This window comes from Strigops habroptila, chromosome 4 (assembly GCF_004027225.2).
Source record: "Strigops habroptila isolate Jane chromosome 4, bStrHab1.2.pri, whole genome shotgun sequence".
In the NCBI taxonomy this organism is placed as follows: Eukaryota; Metazoa; Chordata; class Aves; order Psittaciformes; family Psittacidae; genus Strigops; species Strigops habroptila.
In genome coordinates this window covers 17,718,163-17,742,490 of record NC_046358.1, presented here as the reverse complement: position 1 = coordinate 17,742,490, position 24,328 = coordinate 17,718,163, and the positions used below count along the sequence as shown (strand labels likewise).

General features: G+C 37.4%; 1 protein-coding gene across 6 annotated transcripts in view; it reads right to left on the bottom strand.

Moving 5' to 3' along the window:
- Nucleotides 1-24,328, bottom strand: part of SLC38A6 (solute carrier family 38 member 6) — a 43,226-nt gene that overhangs the window by 4,839 nt on the left and 14,059 nt on the right. For 4 of the 6 annotated variants that reach the window (XM_030484636.1, XM_030484635.1, XM_030484638.1 and 1 more), the window contains 10 exons: nt 17,994-18,072; nt 13,292-13,374; nt 12,763-12,821; nt 8,074-8,133; nt 7,825-7,878; nt 6,810-6,889; nt 6,018-6,118; nt 2,314-2,438; nt 1,317-1,461; nt 1,099-1,193 (listed from right to left, as the gene is read on the bottom strand). In XM_030484636.1, the coding sequence (XP_030340496.1) occupies nt 1,099-1,193; nt 1,317-1,461; nt 2,314-2,438; nt 6,018-6,118; nt 6,810-6,889; nt 7,825-7,878; nt 8,074-8,133; nt 12,763-12,821; nt 13,292-13,374; nt 17,994-18,072 (881 nt within the window). The remainder of the gene's footprint in view (nt 1-1,098; nt 1,194-1,316; nt 1,462-2,313; nt 2,439-6,017; nt 6,119-6,809; nt 6,890-7,824; nt 7,879-8,073; nt 8,134-12,762; nt 12,822-13,291; nt 13,375-17,993; nt 18,073-24,328) is intronic. The other 2 variants (XM_030484639.1, XM_030484637.1) reach the window with 2 other exon arrangements.

Genomic DNA, 24,328 nt, shown 5'->3' with positions numbered 1-24,328 from the left:
TTCTAAGGCTTATAACTAGCGATGAAAAAATCCTTTAAGAACAGGTTTAAACAGTGTCTTTTAAAATAATCTTTAATGTTTCAGATTACTCAGTCTTCAAACACAAGGTATCTGTTTAGGGAAAAACTAAACTTAGCCTGCTCTAGGATAGTCTCCTTGGGACCTCTCAGAGCAGCTGGTTTGCCTGCTCACACTGTCTGTCTGCAGGGGAAAAAAAATAAAATAAAAAATTGCCCTTTTACAACTCAATGAATTAAGAAACTGAATTTGTATTTGACTCAAAATTTAATTAAAGTTACAATGGACTCTTTACATTTTTGAATAGCCAAATGATAATAAAACTACGGCTCAAGAGATGGTTGCTTGCCAATTTTGTAAGGCCCCAAATCTGTTGGAACTAGTCAAGACTTTAAATGGTCTGAGAGCATCGTTATTAGACACTTTTTCAGACTCTTTGTCAATACAAGAGCAGCCCTGTGAATTTTAAGAATGGCAGAAAGACTATGTACAAACAGTTTGTCAGCATTTTAGCCACTGTCATGAAGTTGCCTTGCTGAGCAGTGGCTAAAATGTAGACAGTTACAGTGCAAAAAGCAGGCTGCTGCACAAATTCCAGCTGGAATTTAACCTACTACACTAAAAGAGAAACCAGAAAAAGAAGAAAAAAGAACGGGGGGGGGAAAAGGGATGGGTGGGGAAGATGTTTTTGAGAAGGCTTACATAGAAAACAAGCATAAACACCATTTCACTTAAATGCAGTTTGGCTTTGGCCCAGTTGCCCAGTCAACATCAGAGTAATGCGTAAAGACTGAGGAGAAATTGGATTAAAAGTCAACATCTGCAAACTATAGGGAAAAGCATGTATTCAGATCAACAGTCCAGCACATGGACAAACTGCTAGTCAAAATTCTCTTCTGGAGAAGGAGTTTCAGAAAGAATAGAGCTATCATGAGTAATAGAGTAAAATGTTCTCACTGCAGTTCACAAAATCTGTGAGCAAGAACTTTGCCCCCCTGGATTACATTCTCTACAGCATACTGAGATGCATCTAAAATGAGCCCATTTAAATATAATTAGCACACATGAAAAAAAGCATACCCCAAGTTTCTGTCGTGATAAAAGGTCCTCTCTGCTAAGTTTAAGATAAAATAGTCCAGGATAAACAAAAAGCAAACATGTTGATGTGGTTGAACCTTTAAAAAACAGAAAGTAAGATTTCACTTAGAGCAAGATTGAAGTATATTATCATCATAATGAATTTTTTGAAGAAAAGCTAAAAAAAAAAAAAAAAACCAAACCCAACGACCACAACTTACCAACTACTCCAAATACATTTTTAATGTCTGGCACGTACATTGCAAACAACACAACAATTGTATTCAGTGTTAAAGTGACAAGGATATGGCAAATCCACGACACAGGAAGATGAGAGAAAAACACCATCAATACAGCTTTTCTTGCCTATATGATATGAAGACAAACATTGCATGGGTAAATACATACATAGACTTTTTTTAATCTTATCTCAATTTCATAAGCTTAGGAATGACATCATTCAAGATGTGAAAGAACATTTTAAAAAAATCAAAATGCAAAAAATTTAGTAACAGTTAAATGTTTTGCCTTTTTGTAGCATAGAGTTTACTTTAGTATTAAAGCAGTATTTATCACATGGCCATTAGTCTTAAGGAATTACTCCTTTTTTGCAGGGCCAAAAGGAGGTCTGGGGGATAATGCTTCATCTTTTTGAGCATGCTTCATAGCAAATGTCAGCATGTTGCCAGCTGATACGTAATCTGTACTTCCGTACACATAGTTTTGCTTGCACACATTTTTTTGGTCCTAACAATGTATTTTCAGTTCAACCATGGTACTGATGATCTAAAGTAGGGGTTTTTTTGTGAAATAGATCAATATGTGGTTTTAATTTACAATTGAGTTTTCAAATATAAGTGTGTTTGTGTGCGGGTGCGTGTATGTAGAAAGGAAAAAACAAGTCAGCAAAACTCAATTTAAGAAAGGGTGGGGGGGGGATCAAACTAAATAAACTTTAGAAGTTCTGGATTCTCTAAATTAAGAACAATGCTGTGGCCTAGTCTGAATCTGAAATCTGTCTCAAGAGCACAAATTAGCTTAGTGGTTAGTTGTTATTTTTGAGCTTTCATGGAACATATGCAAATATGTGGTCTTTGATCAATCACTTGACAAGTGAATAAGATACACAAGACTAGATGCAACTCAAATATTGCAGTCTGCAAAGCATTAGCATTACCGTTGCTTACTTCCAGCTTCAAAACGTTGAGGAGTACTTACTGGGAAATGGATTAGAGGGACTGTCAAAAGCACAGCAAACAGGATGGCTACTTTAACAGTCATGATGATGGTATCGTGAGGCAGGTACCTGCTGTAACCCTGTAGCAATTCAGAGTCCACTTTGTCTGAAAACAAGACGACAAAAAGTAATTGCTTTGTTAATCATTTGAGAACTAAGATAATTAGCAATGCATATTCAGATTCCATTGAAGTTGATCAATTTGCTTGTGACTAATGTGGAGTGGTTGCACATGCTTTGGCGTTACTGATACACTAGGACATGCAGCCTCCAGAAAACTGAAAAAACTTCAGGAGGCATGTCGCTGGAGAGCCTCTGCTGAAGCCAAAGCCAGCTAAAGAGAAGATACAAATATGAAGGTGAAAGCACCCAACAGAAACATGATGTGACACGAAGCCAAGTATACAGTAAAACTTGTGTTCAAAAACCATGTTCAAGTGTCCAAAAACCGTGTAGATGAGGCCCTCAGAGACATGCTTTAGTGGTGCTCTCAGCAGTCCTTGGGGTAATGATTGGACTTGATGATCTTAAAGGTCTTTTCTAACCTAGTTGATTCTATGATTGTTCTATGTGTCTGAAACAGTCAACACTAGATTCTTTTGGTTGAACTAGAAAGCCAGAAGCAAACTAATTTTGCTAAATTGCATTTACTTCCCCCTCCCCTCCAAAACATTAAGTGATGCACAAGGTAGAATTTCATGGTTTGAAAGAAAAGCTGCAATTCTAAATTAAAGGAAGAAAGGAATGTTCAAAACTATGCTAGTGTAAGTGCTTTTACTGGCCATAGTTAGCAATGTACTGCTGGATGACATGGAGAAGAATAACTAGCATCAGTTACACTTGTGAAAGTTATTTCTCATTCAAAAAAAACAAAACAAAACAAAAACTACCCACCAAACCAAACCCAAACAATCTTTACCTTTGAATTTGCCATTTTAAGGTGAAAATTCTCACTAAGTTAATAGCAAAAGCCAGAGCCCTGAAAGCTCTGCAAGTACTGCACTGACTTTTGGGGGGATTTTGTGGCGTACATTGACTTTATGCTTTTTGGACTTCAGAATGGACCACAGCTTCCAAAGTCCAGCCACCACATAAAGTTTCAAATTCACAGAATAAACCATCTGAATCACAGAAAGATGAAGCACATCTGTTTTCAAAGAGGGAATTCTCTTTTTGTTTTCAATTTAAAATAAAATGTTTTAATTTTCTCAGACTGGTGTTTTAGGAACAGGGAACAGAGTCTCTCTATTTAAAAAAGTTAATTAAGCAAGACAACCAGAAAGCGAAAAAAGGAGAAGTTTGCAAGGAAGGGAGGGGAGGGATGACACGACACCAAAACCAACTCTCTTACAGACATCCACTGTTGGTTCTGGTTAGTGTTTTACTCTCTTGAGTCTACTAAAAGAACTCAGGCTTGCAGAAAAACAGAAATGTCCCAGTGAAACAGACTAAAGGACTAAGGTCAAGACAGGGTCTTGTCCCAAAGACATCATGACAGTGAAGGTAACAGGAACTCTGACTGTTTCTAGGACTACTACCATTTTAATTTTTTCCCTATTTTTTTTTTTAACTCCTTGTGGAGCCCTCATGTGGAGCCAGATGGCCATCCTACACTGCCTGCTCAATCTCTCAGAGTGTCACTCAAAATTGTATTTTCCTGCAAAGAGACAGCCAGGAAACAGTAATAGTGGCCTATATGCCATTAAAGGTTTCAAGACTCCCCATATAATTTTTCAAAGGATTCTGAGTGTCAAACAAACAGACAGTTACAGTCTTATACCTGGGGAAAAAGGTGCAAAATTCCCTGGGAATCTGGAATTATTAGCTGCTGAAAGCCAATATTCTTGGTGCTTTTTCAGACACTATCTCAATCTGACAATCAAGAACTACGAAACACTCTGAAAGGAATGAAAATCAGAGCACTTCTGTCTTACTGCCTTACTGTCCTTTGTAAGTAATTTTATTCATTCCAATCAACACAGGTTAACATATAATCATCTCATAAAAAGGGTGAGGTTTCAGAAGACATTAAAAGAATCCCGACAGATGATTGTGATACATTTACGTGATGGCATTTGCATGAAACTATTGTTATAAAGGTTGGACTTGATGATCTTAAAGGTCTTTTCCAACCTAACTGATTCTATGATCACCAAGTAGAGGTGATTCAATTTGATAGTGTATGCTATGTGAGCAAAACACACTGCAGTTAACGAATTTACAGCAGGATAGAGAGAGCCAAATGACAATTCTTCAGAAAGGCATCACACTGATATGTGACAGGATACCAAAACTGTTGCACAAAACAGACACCTACTTCTACCAAGGTTATGACGGACCTTTAAAAAAAGGCCACTATGTAGATAAGAGTTCTAAAATCTTTCTGTGTTCTTGGGAAATGCAAGAATACCAGACAAAGTCATCTATGTTTAAACTCAAAAGAAACTGTACCCAGAAGTATTCAAAAGTCCAAATGTAGGGTTACTGAATTGGTACTGAAGCACACTGCCACGTAAACTTTACAGCAAACAGAAATGAAAGATGTCTATAGGATCTGGTAAGGCAAGTGTTACACCCCACTCACTTTTCTGTTTGGTAAATAAAAAGGTGTATTTACTTCATCAAACACTGTGTCAACAACTTCTGTAAGAGTTCAGCATTTCTTGGCTCAGTTCATGTATCAGATACCAACACAACTTACCGAAGCTCAGGAGCATGTGCTAGGAAGCCCAACTCCAAGCTTATCCTTTTAAATCTTTAAATTCTTCCCCAGTCTTTTGTCTTGACTCCACTGAAGTCAAGATACAGAAGTATGAGTGTCTTCACACACCTTCTTCAGACCTTCTAATTTTCCCATATTTCTTGTAATTTATTTTTTTTCCTGAAGTTCTCTAGATTGTCTTTATGTTACACATAAACAAAGGTATCATGAAGAAGTCACTTTACGCAATCCTTTAAAATACAGCTTTCCTCAACTGGATGACTTGTGGGATTTTTTCCCCCATTTCCAGCAGATTTCTAGTGAAATATTACTGTTAGTTCCAACTGAGTTGTAGAAATACAAAAACAAAACAGAAAAGTGATACATGCTTTGTACCCAAGCTGTATCAGACAGGGAAAACATGCTGCAAACCTTCGCACCTACCTAACATTAGGGCTAGCTTGCTGTGGGTCAAATTCCTCTCATTAAAGGCAACAGCCTCAGAGACAACAAATGTGCTGGGATACCACATGGTTAATTAAGTTATAAATGTCCTAAAACAGCCTTAGAATGGACCTTTCAACCTTGTTGGACAAGCAGACTATTACCAGCTCTCAGAATTTCTCACAGATCACAATAAAGCCATTCCCAGAATGTAAGTGACAATATTATAGAGTCGAACAATATAGTGGCAATCAGTAGTCTAATTACATAGCATTAGAGAACATGAACACTCAGCTGCAGTTTAGGGATGACTATCTTTCTGTATAGCCTTTTAGGACATAAACTCTGCAGTGTTTAGCTACATTACTCATTGGCAAGTCAATGAGACTGTAACACTTTCCAGTGTTAGGCATATTCTTAAGTCTTCAAAAGAAGTACATCAGTACACAAGTACATCAGTGCACAAACAAGCCTAAGGTACTCCAGACAGAATGCATTTATCATTAGCTTTCGTTCCAAAGAATACTTGAATATACTTACCATAAAATGTCAGGTACCCAAACAGAGCAGACATAAAGTAAATAAGGAAACTCAGACCAATTCCTGTGACAGTTACATTCTGCATTCTACTTTTGGATGGACTAAAACACACACACACACAAAAAAAAGAAAATTAGTGTTGCTTAATCTGTATCATGGACTACTAAACACAATGCAACTTACATAGCAGCTTGCCTTTCATAAGAGAGCACTGTCTTAATTTATAGCAACTGACGATTTGCTGAGGTCTGTGCTGTCAGTAATATCTAGGGGTTTTAAAAATATGTTTAATCTGACAATTAAAGGGCACTTTTCACAGCAGTCTCAAAGGAGACAACAAGCATCATCCCCATCTTGTAGGGAATTTAGACATACCAGAGTATCTTTTAAATCAAAATTTTGATTTATACAGGATGACATCTATTCAGAGACGGGAAGAGAATCTGGGACAAAAAACCCCCACTGAATCAGATGTGACCAAATGCAGATTCAGTTACAGCAATAAAAATTAACTAGTAAGTACCTTAGCGAATGACCTTTTTTCTCCTGATTGTCCAGGCCAGGACAATGTACTGACATTGATGATGGAATCATATTTGCTACTTTTCTCTCCTGTAAGAGAGGAAAAGCCAGTACAGGCTAAAACTGTACATCTCCCAAATAGATCAAAGCTACTTAGTTTGCATTGTTTGATGCACTGACTTGAAAATAAAATTTATTCAAGATTAATTTAGGGAAAATATTACAGAAATACTATCGTATTTTAATATTGCATGTGTTTTCATACATTACCTCTGGAGCTCGCAATAGATGGGCAAGACTGAGGTATGGCAGAGAAAAGAGAAGGCCATAGTTGGTATTGCATAAGCACTCTAAAATAGAAGAAAAAGATCTTGTAGATTGTTTGTTATTACAGATGGTTGGAAAAATATCTGGATGAATTCAGAATTCAGTTCAAGTGCCTGAAGTCAGTGGACATCTCTCCACATTGATGCTTTGAGATAAATCTCCACCACACAGAATGGCATCTGAATCGTTCCACAAAAAATGGACCTTTTCAATTAGTAGCTCTTCAAGTGGTGGTGACAGCTTACTGTTTCATCAGCAGAAGTCATGCTGTATATAAACCAACAACTGAAAAACTCTTTTTTAGCTATACTGATGGGTTTGTTTTTTCAGAGAAGTGCAACAGTGTCCCTCCTAAATTCCACTACGCTACAGGCATATGCCAGATTTATTCTTACCTTTTCCCCTTCCTCTTCACTCCACAGAGACTAGGGTTCTACATGATACTTCCTCTCCTGCAAGCCTTGATGGGTGATGACATGATTTAAACGCCACATTAATCAACAAATACCAGAGCTGGCACCCAGCGAAATGCACAAGATTGCATTAGGCCTGAAGAATTTGCTTCAGGTAAGAAAAAACTAAGGTTAGGTCCAGGCAGTTTCAGGAAACCTGTTCTACCTCACCAGGAACTAAAAGTGTGCATTACAGCCAAGCAGCACTGACTTCCGCTGAGGGCATATTAAGCTGGCTTGATCCAACCGCATCTTGAGGCTGACCACTGCTGCATCTGTTATACTTTATACTTTGCAAAATGTTTTCAGAAACGCTAACTTGGACAGCCAGCTTTCATATAAAAAAAGAGTGAGACTGGATAACACTTGGCAGCAGGTATAGGAAATATTTCAGCAGCCTATAACTAGTTTTACAGAAGAATAGCTTATCCTGTATAGAGTTTAAACCCCAATTCTATGAAAACCACCACCCCCCTTTAAGTTTGCATATTGTTAATAGAGATTACCTCTTTTGAAAGATGAAAGAGCTTTGCTTTACAATCCCCAGTAGAATTTGAAACCTGTAAAGACATACATGCAAAAAAATGGCATAATGAAAGAACGAGCCCAAACCACAGACATGAAACTTTTTCGTTTCTGTGATGATTAAGAAAAGAAGGAATTTAAATTACAAGTAATTCTGAAAGTGTTAATCTTTAAAAAAAGCATTAGTTGCTAATAAAATTAGAACAACTTCAAAACAGCATGCACTTTACCTGTAAGGTCTCTACAGCACTACTTAGAGGACAAGGGATCGACCATTTTTTAATCATAATCTGCAAAGACAGCATATTTAATGTATGAATGATACCCTATAAATCAGTTTCAATTTAGATATATGTAGTTAAAACATCAGACTGTTGGTATACAAAGAGGAAGCTACACCCATAGTAAATTAACAGGCTTGACTGGCAGATAGTTAGGCCACAAGAAGGAAAATTGACACAGAAACTTGTCAGTGCCATTCCATACAGCTGCTCACTGTGCACAGCTGGCAGCCTTATGGCTTGCCTATCTGGAGGTGGCGCACTGAAATGAGCTCTGACATTAACTGAAATACAACCAGTGCTCTGCATTCACTCTGTGTTCCACACTAACTGCCTTCCATACAGAATAGCTGCTGTGTTAGCTATCCCAGACTCTTTCCCTAAGTAGACAAGCCCTTAACAGAGATAGAGCAGAGCCTAGGGCTAATCTTAAAAGGCAGAAACATATGGTTTGGACTAGAAAGCAAAGGAAAAAACAATAAATGCAATTATTGTCCCAGAATGTCATGGGGGCTTTAGCTACACCCTGCTGGTTTAGGGACTGCCAAGTAACAGGGCTGAAAATCAAAGGGAAATTAAAATAAGAAATTTTACCTCCTTTTTCAGAGGCCTACTTTAAAATGCTAGTTGCATTGCTCTCCTCACCCTAATTAATTTCCTATTGTAGCTGCCTGGCTTTAGATAATTCTTTTGAAGCCTAGAGCAAATAATTAAAAACTTAATTAAAGACTCAGATTCACAAGAAGAATAACATGGAAGAGAGTGCTTCTCCTGGCTCAGAGAACTACTTTTTGCTTGCAGCCAAGTGGTTTTTCCCAGATGATAAGGATTAGATGCTCCTTGTTGTCATCAGTGCCAGGAGAAGCAAACAAATGCTACCTCTGGTCAAAATACAGGGAAAGGAAACTACAGCTACATGGCACGCTGAGTCCATTGTGGCAGTAACATGTCTTAAATTGCATGACTAAAACCAACTCACAACAACTCAACGTATGGAGCTAGGTAGTAGCTTCCCCAACAGCAGTCTGCAAACTTTGTCGGATTATCAATGGAAATCCTCTAACCATGATTCTGACACTAAACTGGCACTGCTTTATACCAGGAGATGTGCTTTACCTGCTTACTGACCAGCTAAACTGCCTCCCTCTGTGCCACAAGAACTGCAAACTCATCTGAGGAACGGTGCCAGAAGAAATAAGAACATGATGGTAGTACATCAAGAAGTTCAACCAAAGAGCAAGCAAGGGAGAAGGAGGAAAGGAACAAGCACTAAAGCATAACTTGGCCTGTATCCTACATATGCATGACACTGTCCCATGGGTCACCCCTGCTCGTCTCTCTTGCACACTAAGCAGTGAGCAGCTACGAGCTGAGACACAAATACAGGCTGCTGCTGCAGTACTACAACCACAGATGCATGGCTGTGCTATCACCCCAGGAAGCCCAAGCTCGTTGGCTAGCTGAAGACATTCATGAGGCTGAGCAAGAAGGCAAAATATTTTTGCGAGGGAGATCTCTGTATTTTTAAAGGCATCCAGACAGGGGAAATAAAGGAGAGGCTTTGAAGGCTCCAAAGCAGAAGGCTTTGTGGGAACTCTGGCTAAGGTTGGAATAGGCTTCCTGAGCAATGAAAACAGGCATAAAGCTGAGGGGCAAGCTTCAGGGAAAGTAAAGTGTCCTGGCAGCGGTGGGGGCAGAGCTTCCTGCAAGCTGAAGAGCAAAATTCTATATAAACATTGCAGAGGAAGGACAAGAGAAGCCAAATCTAAAAATCAAGAAAACATTTTTCTAAAATAAAATTAGTACAGATTAAGAACAGACTGAAATGGAAATCAATGAGACAAAATAAAATGCACTAGGTGCCTTTAAAATCTGTAATTATATTCACCCACCTCCTTAATTATTCAAATCTGTTTGGGTTTCCAATTGTAGTCTAATGAGGTCCCCCCACTCCCCAACAGGAAGAGACTAAGTTGGCAGCACAGCCCAGTTAGCTAAGCCACACCAAAAACATTGCAAAAAACTAAAAAGTTACAGGCTCAGAATTTTCTAATATTCTCAGTGATGCTGCTTTTTCCTATCCTGCAAGGGGAAAGCAGGAATCCCTTTATCCCAGCAGTACTGACAGCACTCTGCAAAGAGGGGATCTCTGTGCATAACATTGTTCATTACACATGGCAGGTTCTCAATCAGCATCATATTTTGCTCTAGGAACATGAATGAGAGATTTTGGAAAGCATCATCAGGAATCATTAACACCTTTGTTGAACAAGCTACCAATAGGGCTGTTTCCACAAAAAGAGAGAAATCTGTCATTACTCTTCACCAATAATCAATATAGCAAGAGAGGAAGCAAGGGGCTGGGGGGGAAGGCAAGTTTAATAATTACATTTAGTTTCCTTTCACTTAGGATTCAAGTCAGGGAAGCATTTGACAATCATAAACAAAAGTGCTCAGACCTCACAGAACCTGGCTTTGAAACAACAGTTACATCTATTTGTTTCCTCCCCGATCAGCTCATCTCAGTGTTTTCACCTTTTTCCCAAGTGAGGACTACAGCCAGTATATTAACTTTAAAAGGAAAAGATACTGTAGCACAGAGAGGAGATCTGTGACCCGCCAAAGCCCCACAGCAGAGCACAGAGAACAAAGGCCTCTACACCTTTTGCTCCGCGCACATACCACACCACACTGACCAAGACACATGCTCACTATTGTACATATCGTTTCTGCAGGCTGTATTAAAACTGTGGCTTGCTTAAAAAAAGCTGAACAGATGGTATGCGCTTGAAAATGCACAGAATTATTGTACATGCAAAATATAATTGTATGACATCTGTATGACTAACACTGTTTTCTTCTGGAATGAATAAAAACATATCGCTATACAGAAATTAACATTGTGCAAACAAAAACACCATTTCAACAGCATGTATGATCCACTTCAAAGTAATTAGATATGAAAACTAAACCACAGATAATGCCTTTGAGTTCCAGTGCCTAGAGAAGTCAGAGAGAATAGGCTGTGAAGAGTATTAGTTTTCTTTAAATATCCGTAATGGCTTTTAAATATTTTGATCTCAATTAGATTTACTGTGGCTGCTTCTTTGTCATTTAACAACAAAGAGTGAGCATACAGATGTAACCGCTGCATAAGAAGTCCAGTAGTCAGTGTACTCCTCCATTAGCACTTTCTGCCTACTTTTTTTTGCTAGAGAATCAAAACTAAACCCTAGCTTAAATAGTCCCACCTTGACATGTCTGCACACAAGTCTTCCTTACACACCGGCCTTTTTAGAGCCCAAAAATTGTTTGCAAATGTGTCCAGCCATTACAACAGCTTTCTTCAGAGACACATACACATTCCCATTGAAATCCAGGAGCTGAACTTATTTTAAAACTCTTTCAACTAGCTTCAGCCAAAGGCCTATTTCGGCATTATAGTTAGTGCCTTTTCCTTTTTTCCCCCTCTTCCCTCTTTTTTTTTTTTTTTTTTTTTTTTTTTTAGATAAATTTTAGGAGAGAGGTCAAAAGTTAAGCAATTTATAAATATTACAAATGAATTTCCATTAGCTCTGGAGAGGCTGTGGCTGCTCCTCAATGTTCACCTTAGGAAGAATACTTCCCAAGGTCCTACAAACACTGCAATTCTCCAGGGATACCCTAGGGAGATGTTTTGACAGCTCTGAAGTTTGGTTTTATCACATGGCTTAGTTCCTAATGGATTGCCTTGGTCTCCTGGATGGCATGTTTGTTCAACTTGCCTTCAACTTTGTTTATCCCTTTGCAAAACAGGTATTAAATGCAAGTCAATGCAAGCCAGAATGACAAGGAAGAGGGGGAACATTTTTTCAGGCTCCTAAATGAGATTCTTATTTCTATACCTAGATGACAGTGTGTGAGTTGCTTGGTTGTACTACGTATTACACATGTGCATTAATACCCTTTTTTCCCCTGCGAAAAGAAAAATAGTACAACTTAAAGGCACATTTTCCCTCTTAGATCTGCCTAGCAGGTCCCACTTTTGATATTCGGAAACATCTACCTCACAGGGGCCTTGAGAGGGTGAACATCAGGGTCAAAAACCCCCATATGGCTCAGAAAAAAGAACTTTTCCTTTCAGCACAGAAGAAGAATAAGGTCACTGATGTATTAATGAATCTTGTAAACTGCCTTAATGAAGTTCTAGTTTTCTTTGCGTTTTTTTTAACTCTGTCACTCTATTATACATGTAAATTTAATTTATTTGGAGTATATTAAATTTTCTTCTGCACTAGTTGCAGTAAGTAACAGTTAGAAGCTAAGCAAACAGAATTCCATTCCACTACTAGTAGTGAAACAAAAGTTTACGTGCCAGCTCCTTCCACTGCACCGTCAGCAAAACCAAAATACTGTTACATTTACCAGTCCAAAATATAATTATTTTAAATCTTTTCACATGCTTCGAAGTTCATCTCCATTTCCATGCCTCAGCAAAACAAATGTAAGCAAGCACTTACTGAACTTTAAGAAAACTAAATTTCATGTAAGAAGTTAAGAGGGAAGGGGAAGACAATTAATTTCAAAACAGGCTAATGAAAACATTCAAACAATAAGGAAAAAACAAAAGTAAATCTGTGCACAGTTTATCTAACTTACCACAAGAGCAAAGTACACCGTAAAGAAAAATGATAAACTACTTGTGTAGCCAAGAAAGCCTGTAAAATAACAGTAAAAATAAAAGAGAATTTATAAGGAAAGTGATCCTAATGTACAGCTAAAGCTTTACATTTTAGGCATGTTTTCTATTACAGTGCTTGGTATCTGGGGCTTAGGACTCAGAATAACAACATTCCAACTGCCTGTCACAGATCATTTATGTAGTTTTGTAGGGCAGAATTAGAACTGGCTTACCACTAATGGCATGCTGTAAGTAAATGCAGCTCTTTAATGTTCTGCTGTAAAGATTTTATTTTAGTATTGCAGACAAAATACTACTGCAACCCAAGTAATAGGTTAACTAGGCAGGGCTGGAAGGCAGAACACACTGCAACAACTTAAGTAATCCCCACCATCACCAGCCCCCTGCCAGTTAAAATAAATAACCAACCCATTAAGGTTTTAAAGTCTTCAACTGTAATTGCTACTAAAGTAGAATAATATTCCCTTCTCTGCTTTAATTACTCACCAATTTTAGGAAGAAGCGCAAGAGGAAAAACAATGCAGACTGAAGTAATCAGTAGCAGCAGTCTTCCATCAAGGTACCAAGACCTGTTGGAAAAATCTACTTATGACTGATACAGAGCTCAAGAGTCCTAAAAAAAAAAAATATGTTCTAATTTAACACTGTGATCTTAGACAAAATAACCATGAGGACAAGAAAAATAAATAATTTCCAGTCTCACATGCTATTTACATGAATCTGTATTCCTGGTCTCTATGTTGTGATATAAAACAGAGCTCCCAGATTACAGGATGGCGCTCTGCTTCCTCGTTACAGCACTGAAGGCAATGTTCCATAGACAAGAGTCTGCACGGATCAGGGGGCTCATCTGTGCAAAGCTATTTCTCAGCAGCACAACATGCAAATCCCTGCCTTTATTCAAAGCAAGGATCAGAAAGCAAGGGCATTTCATACTCCATAAGTATTTATATTGGAAATTTGTAGAGTAAGCTACATGTATCTTGAATTGGATTACACCAAGTTGCATATTTACACAACTGTAACAAAGAGCAACATCAATTCCTACTTACAGCTGAGCTTCCCTTACAGTTTATTACTCCTACATGACCTTAGCTCCTGACCATCTGCAAGAGGTGTGAAACAACTAAGCTACCCAACCTATTTGTTTGGAAATTCACTTATGTTTTCTAAACATACCAACTTTCTCTCCTGCCCACCTTTTGTTACACCTATCATCACCGCATTCAAATAGAAGAAAACAAGTCACTCAACTTTCAGTTGATTTGAAATGATGTTTGCTGTCCAGAGGTGATAAAAGAACAAACAGCAATAAAAAAGACTTTCTTATCTTTAACTTTGCACAAAGGGATTGCTTATTCTTTGCATACATCCACACAAGAATTAAAGGGGATGGAAATTATGATAGTGAAATCTGCTATAATGTTTAAACATAAAACTATACATGTGAGAAAAGCATTGTAGAGGCATATGAAGTTAGTACATTTTTAAAAAAAATCTATTAAAAGTATCAAAATCTCATCTGCAAACCAAGGAAAGTACAGATGGGTAAGTTGTTAAGAAAACAGAAACATCTTGGGGGTGGCTCCCCCTAACTTGGTAATAACCATATCCTGTACTGATAAACATCTTGCACATCGGTCTCCAACTTTACTACCTATAAACACCTTGGCCTTTGACCTTGAAGTTTATTTAGTCCAGGATATGGTTAGCACCTAATAAACAGGCAGCACCTCAAGTTATCATATGGAAAGTAGCATAACACCTGTGTTAAAAAAAAAAAGAATCACCATATATATATATAGAGAGAATCGTGTCATACATCATGGACAACCACTTCAGTCACTTGTTTGAAAAAACACGCTATATAAACAGAGAAATTTCAAGGTTGAGGGCATCTTCACCACATCGAAATCAAAGTAACCCAGAAGTCTCTATTAAAAATTACTCAAAACTCATCATTCTTAAAAATAAATAAAAAAATATACTACTAGCCCAGGTCTGCTACTGCTACAGTGAAAAAGCAGCTTTGCCAAGATCACCTCCCTGCTCTAGCATTCTTCACGTTTCTACACATTTAGCATTTGTATATTTTTAAACTTTTTCTTTCTGTGTGGTGGATTTTCAGATTAGAAGGAATAGTAACATAGCAACAGGCAAAAGTATAATGAATGTTCCACTAGGTGTACATATGGGACCTCTGGTTTAAGTCTCCTGATTACAAACATGCAGGAAATCCACAGTTGCCATCATAGCTCACAAGCTCAGCAGGATAGAGGAAAATTTATTTTGGTTACTTCATGGTAAATGAAAAAACATTTTTTGGGGTCAGGGGGATGGGGGTGGGGAGGAAGACTGCAATGAAGTGATGGGAAGGAGAAAACAATTTCGTGAACTGCTTATTTTCTGGAATACCAATTCTTTTATTTAAAAGATCTCATAAAAACTGAATAGTGGACCATTTACTAGTTAGCAATAAATGTGTGCATTTTCTCCTCAAAATACTGTGGTAGAAATACACTTATATTCCAAAAGAGAATAAATGTTTTGACATTGCCTTTAAAATCAGTTTGATCTGCAAATATAATCCTATATGATAAAAGCGTTCCAAATATGAAATATGGAATATAAATCCTTGACTCTACTGAAACTGCTTTGGCATGCAGATGTTCTTCCTCCTCCCCCATATTTTAACTAAAAGCAGACATTTATAAATCGCTTTAATTTCATTCCTGAATGCAACAGGACAAGAGATTCATATGTTCTAAATTAGGATCATACTCTCAGTCCATATCAATTATATAACACACAAGCAAGACAACTTAATTGCATCAATCATATCCTCCTGACAGGGTCATTAAATGTTAACAGAGGGCTCACAAATTACAACTTTTTAACACAATCCTCATTTGAAACTACGTTCATGTCATCAAAACGATGTGGAATTCTTGTTATGCAGACAGACAAACATCTCAACTCGCAATTAACAAGTGCTCATGCTGTATGTTTTTGTTTTTTAATAAAGCCACCAAGATGTATTATGCACTGGCTCTGAGCCTTTCAAACACATGCACACCTGCTAACCTTCATCTATAAAAATAATTCACTGTGCAAAACATTCTTTAAATGGCTTTCCCAAATGTATGGCTTGGGAGGGTTTATGCTTATAAACTATTTTCACAGATAGTTTAACTGACACTTTTGATACATTCTAACTACAGTTAAAGATAAGTTCTGCACCCAAATGAAAGAGTATCAGATAGTATAATGACTTTAACAAAAACAGAATAGTTGCACAACCACATCTGGTTCAACTGGTGGTCCAGTTGAAGTTTGATTAAGCTAGTCAGTATTTATGCCCTTTCCATAAATAAGTTGCTAGTTAGGCTTAATATTTGATTACCTATTTTTGATGAACCATTTCCTGCAATTTAAAAACTCTTGTCAGTAAAAAACTAGTCTTAAAATCTGCGAAGAAATACACAGAAGCAAAAGATTTTGATTTACCATGGCAATTAATCTGGCAAAAGATATGAAATACAGATGTGGGCATACAGAGAAGGTAAGCTGCATGCATATACCTGAAATACTGCTTGACCATGGACTGTGTTTGAAACAATCCTTTGGGCAAAGAACAGAGGAGTCAAATTGTGTCAAATAAGTATCTCAGTGGAAGAACTCTCAATAACAGAGGCAGAAACAGGACAAGACCCAGCTGACATTCAGCTTACCACTAGAGCTGTGGTTACTGTTCCTGTGGACAATTTCAGCTCTTTCTAAATGCAAAGCTCAACTTCATTCCCATCTCAAACTGTAATTCCAGCTAAGCAAGAAGTATAGGCGGTAGCAGTGCTGACAGCACACTGAGCATTACAGCAGTTCAGGTGATTTGCAATATCTAGTTAAACCACTATAATCTGTCTGCACATTCACCAGTGTTTGCATCCGGAGATCTGTGCTAGGACCTTGATAAACAAAGCGTCACCTTGCATAAACAGAGCTGACATAAAATTAAAAGCAGTAGTAAGTGACGTTATGTGCTAAATTTGGGGACAGACAGACTGGAAGGCACATGCAGCAGATACAGTAGCAGGCTCAATACCGCTGTGTATGAAGAGTGGAGTTAAAAGCATGATCTTGAAGGAGGAGGCAATAGTACCCAAATTAAAAGCTGATGACTACCACAGCTGCAAGAGGTACATCAGCAGACTCAGTATGACATACACTCCTAAAACATAATAGTTAAAGGAAAAAAAAGTCATATGATTGCAAGGGCCAGGAGGGCAGAAGGCAAGATTACCACCACATCTCTTTTCTCAAAAGAGTCGTTATAAAATGGAAAACTTTTAAATGGCAAAATATAAAATGAACTAATGTATCTTTTAAAATCCTAATTTCAAACTGAAAATTCACCCACAACATTCAGGAATAATATAAGCATCACACAGCCTTGAGACAATTTCACCACATGTCAATCCAGAGAAAGTTTTGAGCTCAAAACATCTGAAAATAGCAGTCTGGAAAAACAGCCGTAACACAATCTAAGATACACTGTTCTGAATGACAGCAGCACTGGGACAACTCGAACAAGATATCTCAGTGCTGAAGCCGCAACATTTGTCTTAGCACAGAGATTTTTGTGACAGTTCTGACAGAAATCTGAGGGACATGCTCCTTACATACAGCTTTCTTTACTGGGAGCCGAGTTAAGGAATTATAAACCAAGTCTGGAAAACTGGCATTTTTCCCAATACAAGTCCAATTACTGGAGCAAGACAGCAAAATATTGAAATTTAAATGTCTACTGGTTTTTGTACTGCGGTTTTGAAATATGTGAAGTGATAACATGACAGCAGTTTAAACGTTTCTCCTCCTCTCCTGCCTGTCCCCTTCTGCTTACCCTTTTAAATTTTTACAGAAGAGAGATTCCTGTCGATGGAAGTTTTGCCAGACTTTAAGGTCATCTGATGGGAAATCGTTATAAGGGAAGAATCACGCTCTATGTGTGTGTGCTGCAGAAGGCTTACACATGCCAAATACATTTCATATTCCAAGAGCTTCTGTAAATAAGTAATTTTTTTAGCATGTGAGATCAGAGGGAAGCGTCAGTACCCATCTCCTTCAGCAGTCCTGAGCCACTTGTTTCTTCAAGACAAATACAGAACACGTACGAAACATTTTTCCTTACCCATTCTCATCTTCACTTAAGAACCCTGCGACAGCACCAGGAAGTTCAGACTTGACAATTAAAAGGTAAGATGACATAGCTGCAAAGAAGCAGAAGATATTTAGTAGAGGGATACCAGTATCTCTGGTTGTAACTACTAGCATGACTTAACCAGAGTAGTTACAACTGGAACATCTCAGTTATGTATTAGACACCATGGCACCAGAATCAATTTATTTTCTTATATACTTCCTTTAAAAATAGCTGCAAATCCCTGAGTACTGTACTCACGTTAGCTGATGCCTCCAAAGAGATTGTTACAATGTGAGACTTGAAACAAGGAAAACATAATCCAAAAGACTGAAAGGCAGAACAATATAAAATATAGGCCTGACCTTTTACCTGGGAATACGGACCTACCAGCTAGAGACAGACTACTCGGCTGCAGCACTTCTTCCTCTTCAGTCTTTTTAAGACATCATTAATGACAAGAGAGTATACTAAGATTTATTTCCATCAATACAATACGGATTTTTTAAAGACTCAGTTTCTACTGTCGTTTGATTGCTGTTGAACTAAATAAATACATGACAGAAAGGTAAAGAATAGAGCTTGAGAGAGTTGGGTTTTTTATGTATACTGCATGGCTTGGCAAGAGGATTATCAGTGACAGATCTCCATTCCCCATCCTAAACCCCCCCACCAAGATGATCCCAACAACAACTGAAAACTATACAGGAAGTGCAAATCAGAAAAGAATTGTTTGTTACTCTTACAGGAGTGTCAACTGGAAACTGTTTATAATTCTATTCAGAAGAAAGCAACGATGCAGACACATAAATCCAAAAGCTACTTCATTGCATCACTTTTCCCCTTTACTATACAGAAGGATCAAATGCATAAATGAAAGGTTTTTAAATTACAACTTATACTAACCTGATACCTTCACATACTGTTGTGTTACTTTTTTCTTTTACATAAGCAGCAAGTGTTCATATGAATCGAAAACCAGCAGAGAATTACTCATAAAAATCAAGCTTTAGAACAGCTTCGATGAGTACCAGCACCTAGATGAAACTAATTTCATTCTTCAGCAGCAAGTAATTTTAGTAACATGCTGACAAAAGTTTAGTTACATGTAACGCTTGTCAAAAAAAATCTGTTGTATTCAAATTTTACTGTTCTGCATTTACTAGTTCTTTAGAATTTCACAGCAGTGTATTTATCACTGCTTTAAAACCTAAATTTTAAAAAGTTAAATCAGCAAACTTCCATAAGCTGATTTCTGAATAAGTCTGGGAGTTTGGGGTTTTTTTTAAGGGATGTTTTGAACCTTAAAAAACCCATGTGTACTCACACACTGCTGCACTACAGCAGTTGATGTTAAATTTTGAAGAAAGGTAATGTGATCTCTATAAAGAAAGTGAATTCTATTAATAAAAAGTGACATCTACCTACCGCAAGGTTAAATTAAAACCATTTGGTAGGTCACTAAATAAGGGAATATTCACTTCTTCCTAATTAAAAGCTCTGTTTTTTCCAGTATTCAAGTGTATTTCCCTGTTGATGTGTAGCTGTCGATTGTGTCTTGTGAGGAACTTATCTTCTGTCCTGATTTTAGTCTCGTATTTGCACACAACAGGATGTAGATTTAACCACAGAGAACCTTACCAGATGCATATTTCTCAATCACCAGAATTTGTAAGTAAATTAACACTATTTCTCACGCTAAATTATGGGCAATTCATATTTCATCCTAAGTGAAGACAGATTTTTTAAAAATTCAGTGGGGCAAGAGAGAGAAGAAAAATTCCTTTAAATTATAATTATATTATAACTTTATTTATCCATTTGCCTTCTTTCTTGTACTATACAATACTTTATACACAAGCAAGTCAGAATTTTCATTTCTTTATGCCCTTCAGAAAGATTTCAAAATTGCTTCTTTTGCAGCCCCAGCTGCAGAAAGCTTCAAATTAATTTCCAGCTCAGATTTCCTCCTAATATGCAATCTGTCACTCTTCCCTTGCATTCCTGTTAGCCTCTGGCTAATCATTTGATCACTTATCCTTTGCTGTGCGCTTACTCTTTGTTTTTAAAAGAGGAGTCCAATTTCACTGAATTCCACTCCTAAGAAGGGAGCCAATCATGCACCAAGAAACTTGCACATGCTAAACATTTGTATGCATCTTTCTTTGGGCATACGGGAAACAATCTCACACAGTACAGGGTGTTGGGGTTTTTTTCCCCTCCAGTTTATATTCTCTTGTTTGCTCCAGAAGATGAATAAATACTCTGATGCTTAGACAAGACATTAATCTTGCACATAAGTCTGACGGGGATACAGTTTAAAAAGCCAAATCCTGCTTTTTCCCTCACTTACAAACACAGCTGTAATTCTCCTCGCAAGCAACAGCCTCTTGTAGCTTTACTCAGCATGAAAGAAGAGACACTAACCACTGTATAACTCAAACACACTACAAAGTGAGGAAAGAACATTGTTTGTTTGTTTTTCTAAAGCTGAAACCAAACCAGAAAAACATCTTCAAAAAGGGCATAGCAACTTGAAAAAATTATCTCAAGTAGGAATAAAGAGTGACAGACAAAAAGTCATGTATCCTTTGCTCCAAATGAGAAATTATACTGAACTTCCCTGACGCCCACCACGACCAAAGCCATGTCAAGTTATATTGCAAAAATTAAACATCAGCTATCCTTGGCAGACTTAATGTATAACGGAAGGAAGAGATTACAGAGTCACAAGGCTGAACTATGACACAAGTAGAACACAAAGAGCGTACCTTGTGCTTTGATTTATTCCACTTTGAAATACTGACTTCCTCTGTCATTTTGAAAATAACTTCAGTGTTTCAATGGCTAACTTCTAAGGCACCTTTTATCACATACAAAAATTGCAATAAACCTACATTCCCCTTCAGAAGTCAAACCTTCAAAAAAAATTACCAAGTGTCAGAAGCAACATTCCCTTCAGAGTTCACCCCTGTGCACGCACACAGTACGAGGGAGCAGAACTTACTCCCTTGCAACACATTCTCATCCTCTAAATTAAAAAAGAATGTTATGTTCTCTTCATGTCACCTCTTTGCAACATGAGATATCTATCTTTAGCACTGAACGAGCCAGGTTTCCTGCAGAACAAATGGTGTACAATGATAGAGTTTGAGGCTTTAGCAATATGCAGATGCACCAAGTACTGACCTATGATGACATGAGCAACCTTCAGATAGTCGCTTCCTAATTTTTAGGTCCTTATTTTGCTTTTATTTATATTATATTTATTTATATTATATCATTTATATATGATGTTATTCTAAAATAATTTTCAGCATGCACTGAGGGCTACCTTAGAAGAGAACTTAGGAGAACTAAGCAGGTCTGAACTTCTCAACAGGCCATGACACAGAAATGCCATAAGACAGGATTCAGCAGAAATAAAAATTATATTACCATTTTCTTATTCAATAGGCTTACCACTGTCTTGAAAGCAGCAAGAAATTACATTCTTAAAATACACATCATTTTGCCATGTTCTAAAAACTTGGTATTACCTCTTTGACAGAAAAAAAAAAAAAATGTTTGTTAAAATACAAAATACTTGTTTTACACTTTCATTATTATAACCTGTAGTGCCACCACAAGATACGACTCTCTATAAATACACATACATTATTCAGAATATCCTTATTGTGCTACAATATTGTTTAAAGACTGAATATATGTGCCCCTACCTGGAAAAAAAAAAACCAAACCAAAACCAAACAAACCGTAAGTTGCTAGAGAAAAGGGAAGCCAAGGTTATATTTTTAAAATTGTCCCACAAATACCTCTTCTGAAGTGGCCCAATCTTAAAATCAAATACATAGTGGCTTTTTGGTCACCAGGACACTTAGCGTAACTATTCCTTATTATGCTACCCCAAAAGAAATAAATTGCTTAAGTCTACAGCAATTATGCAGGAGAAAAATGTACATTAAGCTTATGTGTAAAAATACACTGTATTCCTTCCTTAGAAAATGACTGGTGATAAATCCCTTCAAATCATTTAACTGAAGGGACTGAATCTAACTCTTCTGTTTAGTTTTCTTAACCTACCTCTATAGCTGATCATATTAGAGCGCTATAAAGATGTCTTACATTATTAAGCCCTGTGCAGAAGTGGAACCAAGCTACCCTCCAAACTTCACAAAGGAGAAAACAGGGGGCTGGAGAAAAAGACAGTGTACCACTACAGCCAAACTGGCTCTTCAGCTCCTACTTCAAAAAAGAGGGATGCTGATCTGGGAGTCAGGAAAAGTACACAGAGCAATCTTGAGCCTCACCCGGAGGAATACCAGGTAAGGCAGAGATTCCTCACAAATGCCCAGAGATAATTAAGATAAATCAAAATGCTTGTAACTCTCATTCTCTAACGAGTTCAGTCAGGAAGATCCCTATTTCTCCCAAAATACTGAAAAGATTAGAGTCTGAGAGACAGAAATAGCAGAATAAACGCTCCCAGTTGTTGCACACTCCAGCCCAACAGAGCTGGATCTTCCTTAGCAACTGCATGCGACAAACCTCTCTGGGCTCGTGGCTCCCTTTGCTGGTATGAAGTTTAAAATTGAATCTGTCCTAATCCAAACAAAGTGACAAACTTAAAAAGGCCAGCAGAGAAGGATTTTAAGAAAGAAAGCGAAAATGAGAGGATTTTCAGCAAGCTGCCATTTTTCCTGTTGAAGAATTAGAACGGAATAACAAGATAGGAAGTACTTCGGTATCGGACTGAGCTCCTCTTAAGAAATTTGAATTGTGGAAACATCAGGGATGATGCATGGACGCTGCTGAAAACCATCAACTATTTCAGCCCTCACAACATATGGCCTTAAGAGTATGCTCCTTTGTTTTCATTTTAAAAATCAAAAATGTGAGGGATTCATTGCAAGAAGTCTCCCAATTACTTGATGTACTGGATTTAGTATTTCCTCTTCGTGGAAGCTTAAGTTAAAAAAAAGAATGTTTGGATTATTTGTTTGTTTTTAAATACAGATGCAGAATGGAGTGTGTAAAAGGAGATGCAATGCTTGTTTGTATGGAGAAGTTCTGAGAACAGAAATAGGTTGTCAACTTCTTTGCTAGCCTTCACATTAAGGACCATCATTCTGATGACTTTCTGCTCCCCTCCTTCCGTGTCCTTCCAACTTTAGCTTTGATCTGAAATATTCTGGAATTTACCTACGGCAAACTTACAAAAAAAAAAAAAAAAAGAAAAAAAGAAAAAGTCCGTCTTATTCCACGGGGAACATGTGGGCAGCAGATTCATTTTGTTAAAACTTCATTAGTTTAATTGTATTTGTACAGTTTCTTTGTACAGTTATGTTAATAAAACTGAAAGGTTTTCTACATAGCTCATCATACATTCCATTCTGAAAAACAGCTGCAGGTTGGGATTTTTGTTGTTTGAGTGGGTTGATTTGTTTTGTTGTTTGTTTTTTGTTTGGTTGGGGGTTTTTTGTGGGGTTTTTTTTGGGGGGGGGGTGGTAGTTTTGTTTGGTTATTTATTTAAAGCAAGCTTAATATTCTTTACATTACCAAACCTTCCAACAACCATTCACTGCAATACAAAAACCCAAGAGCATGGGTCATCAATTGTTAAATTAGTACAGGAGCTGACAAACCTGTCCTTAATTAAGGCAGCTCTGCACTGGAAATCCTCATTTTGAATCAGTAAGGATAATTGGGCTTTCAGGTCAAAAGCAAACCGCACTGTGAAAACAAACACTCAGGTTTGTTTGAAAACAGAATTAGATTTCCCATACTTAAAGGAAGCTCAGTAATTTCTTAAGGTATTAACGTCGCAGGTCTCAGCATGTAACAAGCTGTATTTTATTCTTCCATGATTTCCACCATGCATTTACCTTCAAAGTTTGTAGATACTGTACTCTGCTTACAAAAGAAGGTTATTCCTACCAGCTCCATTCTCAAGAAAATAGGTGCTCCATTTAAATTTGAGAAAAATTTCAAATTTCCAAATTCCTTTCGAAGCTATATTTCAGAATGGATGAACTCTAGGTAAAAGAAAAACAAAGCAAAACACAAAAAAACAAACAAAACAAACACCACCAGGACAAGAACAAAAGAAAAACCACCACCAAACAAGCAAAAAACCCCAAACCAAACAAAAAACAAAAAAGAAAACAAATCAGCAAAAAAACACCACAAGAAAATAATTTGCAAACCCAAAATGCCCTATTAACTTGACAAAACAATGCCTTTGTTAGTCCACGCACAGCATTTCTACGTACTAACCCTCAGAAAGCACACACATGCCCCCCAACCAGATCTGTAAGTTCAATACT